Source organism: Sus scrofa, chromosome 13 (assembly GCF_000003025.6).
Source record: "Sus scrofa isolate TJ Tabasco breed Duroc chromosome 13, Sscrofa11.1, whole genome shotgun sequence".
Taxonomy (NCBI): domain Eukaryota; kingdom Metazoa; phylum Chordata; class Mammalia; order Artiodactyla; family Suidae; genus Sus; species Sus scrofa.
The window spans coordinates 179,239,762-179,252,349 of record NC_010455.5 but is presented as its reverse complement, the minus strand read 5'-3'; the positions used below and the strand labels follow the sequence as shown (position 1 = coordinate 179,252,349).

Genomic DNA, 12,588 nt, shown 5'->3' with positions numbered 1-12,588 from the left:
ACACTTTATTATAAAATAAAAATTTCTGTGTTAGATGATTTTGTGCAACCATAAGCTAATGTAGGTGATCTGAGCATGTTTAAGCTAGGCTAAGCTAAACTATGATGTTTAGTATGTTAGGTGTATTAAATGTATTTTCTTTTTTTACTTTCTTTTTTTTTTTTTCCCTGGTCTTTTTATGACCACACTTGTGGCATATGGATGTTCCAAGCTAGGGATCCAATAGGAGCTATAGCTGCTGGCCTATGCCAGAGCCACAGCAACACAGAATCCGAGCTGCATCTGCAACCTACACTACAGTTCATGGCAATGCCGGATACTTAATCCACTGAGCAAGGCCAGGGATGGAACCCACGCCCTCATGGATCCACTGAGCCACGATGTGAACTCCTTAAACGTATTTTCGACTTAAGTACATTTTCAGTTTATATGGGTTTATCAGGATAAAAGCCCATTGTAAATTGAGGAAGATGTGTATACAAAAGTTCACGAGGTTTCACTCATTTTATCACAGAGAAAATGTTAGTAGGATAGGGTTGGGGCAGCTTTTCTAGGGAAAAATAATCTGTAACATCTCTTTCATAGAATAGCATTTGTATGATCATTTCTATTCCTCGTAAAAGAACCTGAGGGTCTTCTTTTCACTCTCCCCATGTAAATCTGCCTTCACACTGATGGCAATGTTTTTGACCACTCTCCCCTGCTTCATTCTATCTCTTCTATCCTTAAAACAAGGAATATTTTGTGGCTTTCAGGGTATTTGTATTAAGTTGTTAGTTGAAGAACAAAAAGAAAACATCTGCATTTTATTTGGCTTTATTTGAGTGCTGTTTCTTTGATAAGAATTCCTGTACATCTGAGCATCTGATCTCTCAACAGATACACACATATCATTACTTTGATATTGAGAATGATAAAATTTCATTTACTGATTAACTTATTGCAATATTCTAAACAGTTAAAGGCATGTCCCTTTTATATTACCTTAATTCCATGCAAGATTTCCTTGAGCAATTTTATCTGCTTATCTTTGGTCTTCATTTGGCTGTTCTATGTAATAGAAAAAAAAGAAAGTATATTTGATGAAAATTGCTAATACTTTAATTTGCATGGCCATAGCTATTTTTAAAAATACATTCCTTCTGTTTTATATAATATTTAGTAGAAGAAAACTATCTTATAATATTCATATAATAGTATTCTGTTGATAATGTTATAAAATAGTTATAAATAGATATTTTAAAACTTCAAAGTAAGGGACAGTAGAATAAAAGCAAGGTGTACACTTTCCAAAAGGAGTAGAAAATATTTACTTGAATAGAATAATAAAATAATATCCATATTCTACTAAAATGGGATAAAATTCTCCAAACTCTCTAAGTTATATATATGTATATGTATATACATGTATATGCATATGCATTTGTAATAGCAGAAGTATCGCAAGAATAAAAATAAAAATTTTTATATTTTAATTACACTATCTTGAATGTTATTAGTACTTTGGAATTAGGGATTAAGACATATTTTCAAATACTGGCCTTTTTTGCAAATGTTATATAATTATTGTACATTTATTCAAATGTCCCATATTTATATTATTTTATACTAATTATTTGTATATTGCTTCTTAAGCGTTTCCTATAATAATATTGCCACAATTATATGTAGTAATAAGTATTTGCATATCTAACAAGTGCAAGTTAACAAATTAATATCCTTTTATTTTGGGGGGGGACCACACCCATGGCATATGGAAGTTCCTAGGCTAGGCGTCGAATTGGAACTGTAGCTGCCAGCCTATACCACAGCCAGAGCAAAGCCAGATCCAAGCTGCGTGTGCAACCTATACCACGACTCATGGTAACGCTGCATCCCTGACCCACTGAGTGGGGCCAGAGATCAAACCCACATCCTCATGGATACTAGTCAGATTCATTTCTGTGGCTCCACAACAGGAACTCCCAAGTTCCTAGTATCCTTAATACTGATTGTGTGATTAAAGGTATATTTTCTGCTTAGAATATTTTTATGTAGCATTTTAGTCTCTTTGCAAGTTTTAGGGCTCTAGATTAAGGTCCTGAAGTGTAATTCCATTCCTAAAAATTTGACATAATTATTTAAAATTCAGAGTATTTTTAAAAATTAGTTGAAAAGTATTCATTAACAAACCTATTATTCTAAATACTAGTGTGTTTAGTTAATTCATAATTACTTTATACATTATTTTCTAGTTCTCATCTTTGAAGACTAAGTCATCTTTTTGGTAATTATTTGAAAAATTCAGAAAATACAAAAGAAGGTGTACATTTTCAGCATCTAAATGTAGTAAAGTAAGAAGTGAAAATTTTTCCATCCTTCCGTCTTTCACTTTATAGGTAACCGTTCTTAAAAGACTGGTATTTTATCTCTAGATCATTTGTCTGTTTGTACAAATATATTTAAATCTATATTCCTATGTCTGCATTTACTTATCTCTGGCATTCCATGTGCAAAGGTATATTCACTTTTTAAAAGTGGATTAGTAGGAGTTCCCGTCATGGAGCAGTGGTTGACGAATCCGACTAGGAACCATGAGGTGCGGGTTTGGTCCCTGCCCTTGCTCAGTGGGTTAACGATCCGGTGTTGCCCTGAGCTGTGGTGTAGGTCGCAGGCGGCTCAGATCCCGCATTGCTGTGGCTCTGGCGTAGGCCGGTGGCTACAGCTCCGATTCGACCCCCTAGCCTGGGAACCTCCATATGCCGAGGCAGCGGCCCTAGAAAAGGCAAAAAAACAAAAAAAACAAAAAAAAAAAAGGGAGGATTACTAATATATATATACATATATGTCATGTATATATATGTCATATACACATGTTTGCTATACATATATACATATAATATATACAGGTATTTTACTTTAATTTAATTTTCCTCTAATAATGATAAATGCATTTCCATGTTAATACATACTCTTAACCTTTTATCCATTTAAAATAATAAAATAAATGTCATAAGCAATACATCTGCATCTGTGTTTGTTACTTTAACATGTGAAATCATCTGTCTCTCCCATTATGGTGTGATCTCCTTCAGAGCAGGGAACTGTGCCCTGCTCCTCCATTCCTACAGACAGTAGAGTGTATGCTATCTTGCAAATGGCAGATGTCAAAAATATATGGATAGTCAGGTAAATGAATGACTGAATGTAGAGGAATGTTAAGATTAATATCAAATGCAGTTAAGCATTACTGCCCACTGGTTACATGCAGTCACTCCTTGCTCACTTTTTAACCTACTAGCCTCCTTGCCACTCTTCAGACAGACCAAGTATACCCCAAACTTTAGGCTGTACACACACTGTTCCCTTTGCTTAATATGTCTTTTTCTCAGGCATCCACATGGATGGCTACCTTATCCTGCTGATAAATCCCTGCTGATAAAGTCCCTGAGGACTTTTCAGCCCCTGCGTGTGAAATAAAATTCTTTGATACTCTTATCATCTTATCCTAACTGAACTCTCTTTACACACAGATTAATACCAGGCATCATGCCATATACCTATGTATTTACTTGCCTGACATCTGTCTCCCCCAGCAGCCCAGGGAGAGGTGGAACTTGTCAATGCTCCTCACTGCTGTACTTTCTGGCACATTGACTAGCACAAGACAGATACCAAACCAACACTGGTTAAATAAATGAATGGTAAGTTTGTATTATTTCCACTTATAACCTCTATTTTCCATATATAGAGAATTAACCGGATGGTTATTAACAACTCAAGTCAGGAAACTTAGCTTCTGTTTAACACAAGCAACATAAGACAATCATTTTCTTACCTTCAGCTTTTTCACTCTAGTTGCAACCAAAGCATTTATTGGTACAACAAACACAAGGACTGCCATTCCTCCTAACACTGCTGGACCCAACTCTTGCCAAAGGAGTGATATGGCCATCAGGATTTGAAAAGGGGCTGACCAAAGGAGATTGATGTTTGCTGTCAACTCCATAAGCTGCTGGGCATCTGCTGACATCAAGTTAATAATTTCCCCAGTGGAAAATGTCCTTCTAGAAACATTAGATAAAAGCATGGCCTGGAAAAAGAGAAGCAAAATACTTCAAGTTCTGTAGATTAGTGGGCATCTTCACAGTTAAACAATAGTAACTTTCCACTAAAAATAAAAACTGTAATATATTTAGGCAAATATGCATGATTGTTTATGCATTTGGATCACAGAATGTCAAGAGAGATGTTTTTTGGTGAAGAAGAAAACAATTATTGATCAAAATACAAAGTTTTAAAATTTACTCTGTATTGATAGAGAGTAATGGTTGAATTCGCAAACAAATATGTTCAGCTAGAATGTTCTACAATTTGTGGATTGAAAAAACTGCAAAAGAAATAAATACTATAGTTTATCTTTCCCTCCTTTGCTTGGCACCCCATAATGCTAAACCATCTAAATTTTATTAATACAAAGTACACAGGTGAATCAATAAATATCTAATGAAGGCTGATTTTTAAAAATTACATAGTCCCAATTCTTAAAGAGATTATTATCATTATTATTATTATTTTTGTCTTTTGTCTTTTTAGGGCCACAGGCACGGCATATGGCGGTTCCCAGGCTAGGGGTTGAATTGGAGCTGTAGCCGTGGGCCTATACCACAGCCACAGCAATGCAGGATCTGAGCCACGTCTGTAACCTACACCACAGCTCCTGGCAACACCAGATCCTTAATCCACGGAGCAAGGCCAGGGACTGAACCTGCGTTCTCATGGATGCTAGTCAGATTCATTTCCCCTGAGCCATGATGGGAACTCCATTTGTTTAATTTCCACTCATTTAAAATTCCCAGTGAAATGCATAAATTACCATAAAAGTAGAGGAAACTTGGTAGAGATTATAATCTAGTGGTGGAGTCCCCCTCCACACATGTTCTGCCCACACGGTCTACATACAGGCTGACTATAAATATTAAAAAAAAAGCTAAGAAGGGGCATGGGAATTTAAACAGATAAGAATATTGGCAAGGCCTTGTGGAGCAGTTAGAAATACATCTTTTCTTCCAAGGCCCAATTCTCACTTTCCCTCTGTGTATGTCATTTAATATTTGTATATTGAATTCAGTATCCTCAAGGTTAATTATTGGTAACTTCTTACTAAGGTTGATGTTTGAAATCCATTTGTTTAATTTCCACTCATTTAAAATTCCCAATGAAATGCATAAATTACCATAAAAGTAGAGGAAACTTGGTATTTGCCCTGGAAATGAGGCAAAAGTCCATTCATATGCCAAAAGTTTTAAGGAATTTCCACCACATCTATTTAAAGAGAGATAGGATTGAAACTGGGTCTAAAAAAATAAATAGGATACAGAAGGCACTCAAGATATATTTATTCAATAAATGAATACTACAAATCCAGAGGAAAAGCCTATTTGGAAAATAAGAAGGCAGGGCCTTCAGTGGATCGCTTCTGACACTCTCCAGCTGAAAGCCATGGGGCTTAGTGCAAGTGGGAAGAAATGCACAGACCTGGGAGGTTCACGAGGTGTCAGAATCCCTCTAAGCTCTATAGCTACTGCAGTGTTCAATCCTCATTTCATTTTGGCTACTGCCTTCTAAGGGTCCCAGTGGTGCTGATGATAAAACAGAAAAAATCCTGCTCTCACAAGAGAAAAAAAGGAAAAAATACTTGTCACTAAAACAATCTGGCTTCTAGGAGTTCCCACTGTGTGGTTCAGTGGTAACAAATCCAACTGGTATCCATGAAGATTCTTGTTTGAACCCTGGCCTCACTCAGGGGGTTAAGGATCTGCCTGGTGTAGGCCATCAGCTGCAGCTTCAATTCGACCCCTACCATGAGAACTTCCATATGCCACAGGTGTGGCCCTAAAAAGAAAAAAAATCAAGCTTCTAGCCATGTCTTCTCCAAATGTAGATTTTTTCATCTGCTCTAATAAATTGCTGACCTCTTACTGTTGCCAAAGAAAGCAATGGTAATCTAAGAACAGTACTTGCTATTTCATTCAGTCTCTAACATTGTTAAAAAGAGATCTATTCATCTCTAACAGAATCCACTCCAATTTATTGTTATAAACAAATATATACTCTTTTCTCCTGCTTTTCTAGAAGGAAAAAATAAACAGTATTTGGTTTTTATGAAAATGCTAAAAGATTGGGTAGTTCAAACTAAATAACTTATCCAAGGAATCACATAAATGTCCTTCTTTTGGAAAACACACACACAACACAAACACACAACCATCACTAGCAAAGTCCATTAACATGAGTAATTAAAAAGTCTGGATGGAGTTCCCTTCATGGCTCAGCAGTTAATGAACCTGACTGGGATCCATGAGGATACAGGTTCGATCCCTGGCCTTGCTCAGTGGGTTAAGAATCCAGCATCGCCGTGAGCTGTGGTGTAGGTCACAGACTCGGCTCAGATCCCAAGTTGCTGTGGCTGTGGTGTAGGATGGCAGTTACAGCTCTGATTTGACCCCTAGCCTGGGAACCTCCATATGCTATGGGTGCGGCCCTAACATGCAAATAAATAAAGTCTGGAGTTCCCATTGTGGCTCAGCAGTAACAACCCAAATGATATCTATGAGGATTCAGGTTCAATCCCTGGCCCCACTCAGTGGGTTAAAGGATCCAGCATTGCCGTAAGCCGCAGGCTCGACTTGGATCCCGCGTTACTGTGGCTGTGGCGTAGGCCAGCAGCTATAGGTCTGCTTTGACCCCTAGCCTGGGAACTCCACATGTACAGCCCTAAAAAGCAAAAATAAGTCTAACCTTTTTCTTTTCTCTGGTGCTTATGCTTGGTTTAGTCTCACTTGCTCACAGAAGCCATGTGCAAAGGCCTCATCCAGGACCCTTCAGACCAGAGATCCTCGGCAAAACAGCTTGAAACCGGCTTCAAGGACACTTCAGCTCCAGACTGGATACAGAGACTGCACAAGACACTCAATTCAAGATGGTGACTGCGGTGGTCCCTATGCAGAGATCTTCGCCTGGCACTGGGATCTGCAGCCTGAACAGCACCACTGCGCCTGCGCCATGAGAACCCTGCCCTCTCCCTTCCCTGCTCCCCAGACCCTTACAAAGTAGCTCCGCCCACAGCCGCCCCTGTGCTTGCCACCTCTCCAGCTCCAGGATGGGCTTGACTGTGGTATTCCTTTGATCCTTGAGTACCCTTTGCTGTTAAACAATCCCTTTAGGAACAATATGGCCTCACTCCTGTAGACTCTGTTTCCTCTTCCATTATCTCCAGGTCACTTTGCCTTGAAAAGTTCTCACCCACACCACTTGGTTTTCCTTTTTCTTTCTTTCCTTCTTTCTCTTTCTTTCCTTCTTTCTTTTTTCTTTCATTTCTTTTTTTTTTTCTTTTTTTTTTTTTTTTTTTTTTTTTTTATGCCCGCACCTATGGCATATGGAAGTTCCTGGGCTTGGGGTCGTATTGGAACTGCAGCTGTGGGCCTGTGCTGCAGCCACAGCAACACAGGATCCAACCCATATCTGCAACCAATGCCAAAAGTTGTAGCAACACCAGATCCTTAAGCCAATGAGTTAGGTCAGGCCAGGGATCAAATCCACATCCTCACGAATACTAGTTGGGTTCTTAACCCTGCTGAGCCACAATGGGAACTCCAGATTTTCCTTTTATTTCTTACAGCTTGCTCTAATGTCCACTGTACTCTATTCTTCTATGCTTGTAAATCCACCCAAATCCCATACCTAAACTCCAGTACTTCAATCAATGGATGATATCCTGTTCCATGAGTACCATATATGGAAAACAAGTGTTAGCATTTAAACTGATTTGTAGACTCTTCAATATCTTTTCTTCATATTTGGATTTCTCAGAATTTACAGCCTCTAGAATTACAAGGAATCACAGCCTCTCTCACCCTGTATCTAGGCTATGGTGTACTGCCGTGAGTTCAGTTACATTTTCCAGCTCAAACAGTCTTGGGTCATTGCAGAACCTCTAAAATCACTCTGTGCCTCCATTTTGGCCTAATATGTCCAAATGGCTTGTAACACTCATGCCCAGGTCAGCTAAAATTATACTTCTTTCCACTTGCACTAACTCTACACCTCTTCAAAGACTATTTAAAGAATCCTTTCTATGCAAAAACTTTTCCTAACTGCCCAGACATTGTAGATTTCCTGATCATCTGGTCACTTATAATATCTGCATTTACTTCCACTCAGTTATTATGTACGGTAATAGCTCTCCCCAATTTCTTGGAGGCAAAGGCTCATTAATTCATTTATTCAGTCTTCCAACTTTTATAAAAATTTATAAAAGCCATTCTTTTAATGACAAAGGTGCAACAGGTAGATAAGTTCCTATTCTAAATATGAAGAGCCCACAACTTATAGAGAAGCACAGAGTAAGAAAGTAATATACACTCATTGATTGAATAACTCAGTGATAACTATAAGAGGGTGGAAAATCTTTAAATGTTTACAATTATGATGTAAAAAGTATTCTGGATGGCAAAGTGTTGGTATTTAAAATTATATTTCCCGGAAAGGAAAATCAAACTTTAGGCTCATGCTAGGTATAAGGACCAGACAGGTTTGCCGTAGGGAATAGGACTTAGAATGAAAGAGAAATAAATAATGATTATATAGAGAAGGATGGCTCTGTTGCATGAAAAAATAGAGTAGAAGAAGAAGAACAAGGTAGTATGTAGAATGAAAACAATCATGGAAATGAGAAATTCATTGATGCATAAATAGAGATAACCATGAATACATTCAATTCCATTCACTTTCTGAGGAGGAGTTAAGTGGCATACCAGTGGACAAAGAACATCATTTAATTTCATGGATTAGAGTTAACTAAAAGTCTGGGGGACTATAGGGAGAGGAACATATAGAGTAATTAATGCAACCAATATTTTACAGCAAAATAAGTGTAGATTCAAGCAGCACACGAAGAACTTTTTAGCATACACTTCTATCTTTCAAATTCCCTTATTCTAAGGCATATAAGGATACAGGCCACTTAGAAGTTGAAAATTTCTTAAATCTTTTACCTTTTTGTAGATCAATCCAATTACAGCTGTCTTAATCTTTGCTGAAGTGAGTATGTTAAAACGTTGGTATTGCTGAAGGATGAGGGTTTGCAAAAAGACTACAACAAAAAGCGCCAAAGCATAACCATAGCCACTCCAGCCAAAATCTAGGCGACGTTCACAGAAAATGATCATTTGCCTGAATGTCATATGCAAATTGAAAAAAGGGAAGAAATATTAAACACCTGAAGTAGTTGAGTGCTTATGCAAATTAAGTGCTGTCAAAAATGTCACACACACACACATACACACATTCTTGCCTGCTCTTTTTCTCTACACGTCCAATTTGGTATCCTTCCTCCTTTACTTTTACGCTATAAAGCACATACAATCAAGAATTATTTTCACAGGCTTGTGGGTAGGTGGTTATTTTCTAGTTTTCATATGGTAATCTCATCAATAATTAACTGCTCTGGCCTAACTTCATCATGAAAGTTGAGACACAGAGACATTTAAAACTTCTTTGTTTTTTTTCTTGAAATTATGCATTTAATTAAAAATCAGGAAAGATAACAATTAGAACTTAAGTAGAGAATCTCTCTGCATGGCAAATAGACTGTTTCTTTAAAGACCTGAATCATATCTCACGTCATTATTATGTTTATCCATATCCAATTTCCCTCTCTTCTTCTTTACTTATTTCCTCTTTTTTGTAATATTTTTTTATTTTGTTCAATTTTATTTTTTTCATTTTTAAAAGCTTTATCAAAGTATAGTTGATTTATAAGATAGTAATAATTTCCATTGTACAACAAGGTGATTCAGTCATACATATACACACTCATCTACTTATTCCCTCTGAAGTGTGATAACAACACGGTCATCATGATTTAGGTCAATGTGGGGCCGAGCTAGACAATGGGGATGGTTCTAATCATCCAAGTTTCAATCCATTTTCTTCACAGTTTGGACAGCTAATGGGAGTACACTTAAAAACACTTCATGTTGCTTGAATTGCTTTATCAACCAAGTATTTTTTTTTTAAAGTATCTTTATTAAAATTGTGCCATAGAACCAAATACATACCAGTGTCTCTAAAAATCCTGTTAAAACATTCTGTCACTAAAAATTACTATTTGGAGTGTTATATATTCTCAATGACAATATTAAATTATTCCAAAACCCACACAAACATACACAACAGAAGGTTCTGTATTTTTAGTTGATCTCTAACAGATGCCATCATTGGGTTACAAAATTGTATTTACAAAATACCTTCTTAGTCTCAGAATTAAATTTCCTGAGAGAGGAGCACTATCCTTCTTACTGTGGATACTTCTGTCAATTAGAGTTTTTACTTTCTCAAAAAATCTAACACCTAAATGATTATCACCAGATACCATATTAATATGGAAATACTAAAGATCGTTCCAGGAAATACTATAAATAATATGTGATCAAGATATGGTAAAGATTGTAAATCTATATTCATGACATCAGATACAAACACTCATTTTTTTGGTTTGACTGACATTAGAATAAAATTTATGTTAATGAGAAGAAAAAGTAAGCACCACAATCAATAAGAAATACATTTCTTCTACTAGTAAATTAATAAAACTACTATTTGGAAATGTTTGATTATTACATGAGACATGATGATATGACAATGTATTTATTTTGCATCCCTAAAAATAAAAATAATAGTGTATGTATATGTATATGTTAAGTATATATGTGTCTATATGTATATACATATATACATGTGCATATACATATGCATGTACAAATATACGTGTATATGTATATACACACATATATATCAAAATGAGTTTCAAAATATGTTTCCCCAGGCCCAAATTTTGATCACACAAATTCACAAAATTCCTTCTGATGACTTAATTTTCCCCAATGTGGGAATTTTAAGCCTATTCAGCTACTCTAGAATGAATGTTTCTTGGAAAAGTGTAACTTCGGATAAGCCCATTTATTCAGTAATCCATTTAGGAAATGTATTTGAGTTATATGTGCCAGGCTTTGTTCTAGGAGCTAAGGACACAAAAACTGAATACCTTAGGATCCTTTACTTGGAGAAACTCATAGTTTACTCAGGGAGAAAGACATGTAAACTAGCTCATTTCAGTGTAATATTGAAATTCCTGTTTTGCAGGCATGAGAAAGATAGTATATTATAAAAGTGTGTGACAAAATTAGGGAGACCATTCTCTACTTTACAGCCAAGGACTTAGCTATTCTTTAGTACCCCAAAGACTGCAAATATGAGGAGATTACAGAGATACTTAATTGCCATGACATACAGCTATTTTAGGAAAGACAGTGGCCACAGTGAGATTCTCTAGTGAGTTTCTGGAGCAGCAGTCCTTGTCAAATGGAATTCCCTACTAACTCTATTCTGAGCCCTCTGTATCTCAGTAAATGGTAAGTCATTTAATGGTAAGTGATTTAAAAACTCTGAAGGCATCCTTAACTACCTTCTTCCTCTTTCAACCTACTTCAATTCATCAGTGTGTTATGTTGACTCTATCTTTAAAATAAAGCCAAGATCTGACCACTTATCACCTTCACTGCTACAATCTATTTGAAGCTGCCATGGTCTCTTGCCTGGGTTATCTTCATCTTCCAACAGCTGTTCCTTCTTCCCCTCTAAGCTCTCTTTATTCTCTATGCAGCAGCAGCATGATTCCTATAAAACTGGAATCTAGGAGTTCCCATTGTGGCTCAGCGGTTAATGAACCCAACCAGCATCCAAGAGGATGCAGGTTTGATTACTGGTCTCGCTCAGTGGGTTAAGGATCCAGTCTTGCTATGAGCTGTGGTGTAGGTCGCAGATGCAGCTAAGATCCCATGTTACTGTGGCTGTGGTGTAGGCCAGCAGCTACAGCTCCAATTGGACCCCTAGCCTGGGAACCTCCATATGCTGCGAACCTAAAAAGACAAAAAACAAAAACGCAACTGAGGTCTAAACATATAAATCTATGCTGAAGATCTTCCAAAGGTTTCACTTCTAACACAAAATAAAATCCAATATTCCCATCACATTCTGTAAAGCCCATAAGATCTTTTTCAGCCGACAAGCCTTCTGACCTCAGTCTTAACACTTTCTTCTCAGTTCCTCTGCTCTAGCCTCACTTGCTTCCTGGGGGTCTTCAAAGATACCAAACACTCTCCTGCCTCATGGTTTTATTCCTCTTTGTTCTTTCTATTTGCAAGAGAGACTGTCTTGGCTTCCTCCCTAACTTCCTTAGGAACTTTGTTCAAATGTCACTTTGTAACCAGTGTCTTCCCTAACCACCCCACAGAAAACAGCAATTTCCAATTCTCCAAACTGGCATTTCCTACCCTACTACCTTGCTGTACTTTTTTTAACCTTAGTAATTATTATCTCTTGATACAATCTATATTTATTCATTTGTTTATTATTTATCTGTCCCTTCTAAGTGTCAGCAGGACAGCGACTGTTTGAATTTTTGCTCTATCCCGCTGGTCTACTTAGAATAGTGTTTGGAATGTCTTAGGTGCTTAATGAATATTGGATAATGTGCCTAGATATTAT

At 36.9% G+C, this 12,588-nt stretch overlaps 1 protein-coding gene across 3 annotated transcripts in view; it reads right to left on the bottom strand.

Moving 5' to 3' along the window:
- LOC100152428 (multidrug resistance-associated protein 1) overlaps window positions 1-12,588 on the bottom strand; it is an 86,451-nt gene that overhangs the window by 59,461 nt on the left and 14,402 nt on the right. For 2 of the 3 annotated variants that reach the window (XM_005670294.3, XM_013982532.2), the window contains 3 exons: window positions 9,036-9,213; window positions 3,818-4,072; window positions 985-1,050 (listed from right to left, as the gene is read on the bottom strand). In XM_005670294.3, the coding sequence (XP_005670351.3) occupies window positions 985-1,050; window positions 3,818-4,072; window positions 9,036-9,213 (499 nt within the window). Of the gene's footprint in view, window positions 1-984; window positions 1,051-3,817; window positions 4,073-6,780; window positions 6,919-9,035; window positions 9,214-12,588 lie in introns of those variants that run through there. The other variant, XM_021070813.1, reaches the window with a different exon arrangement.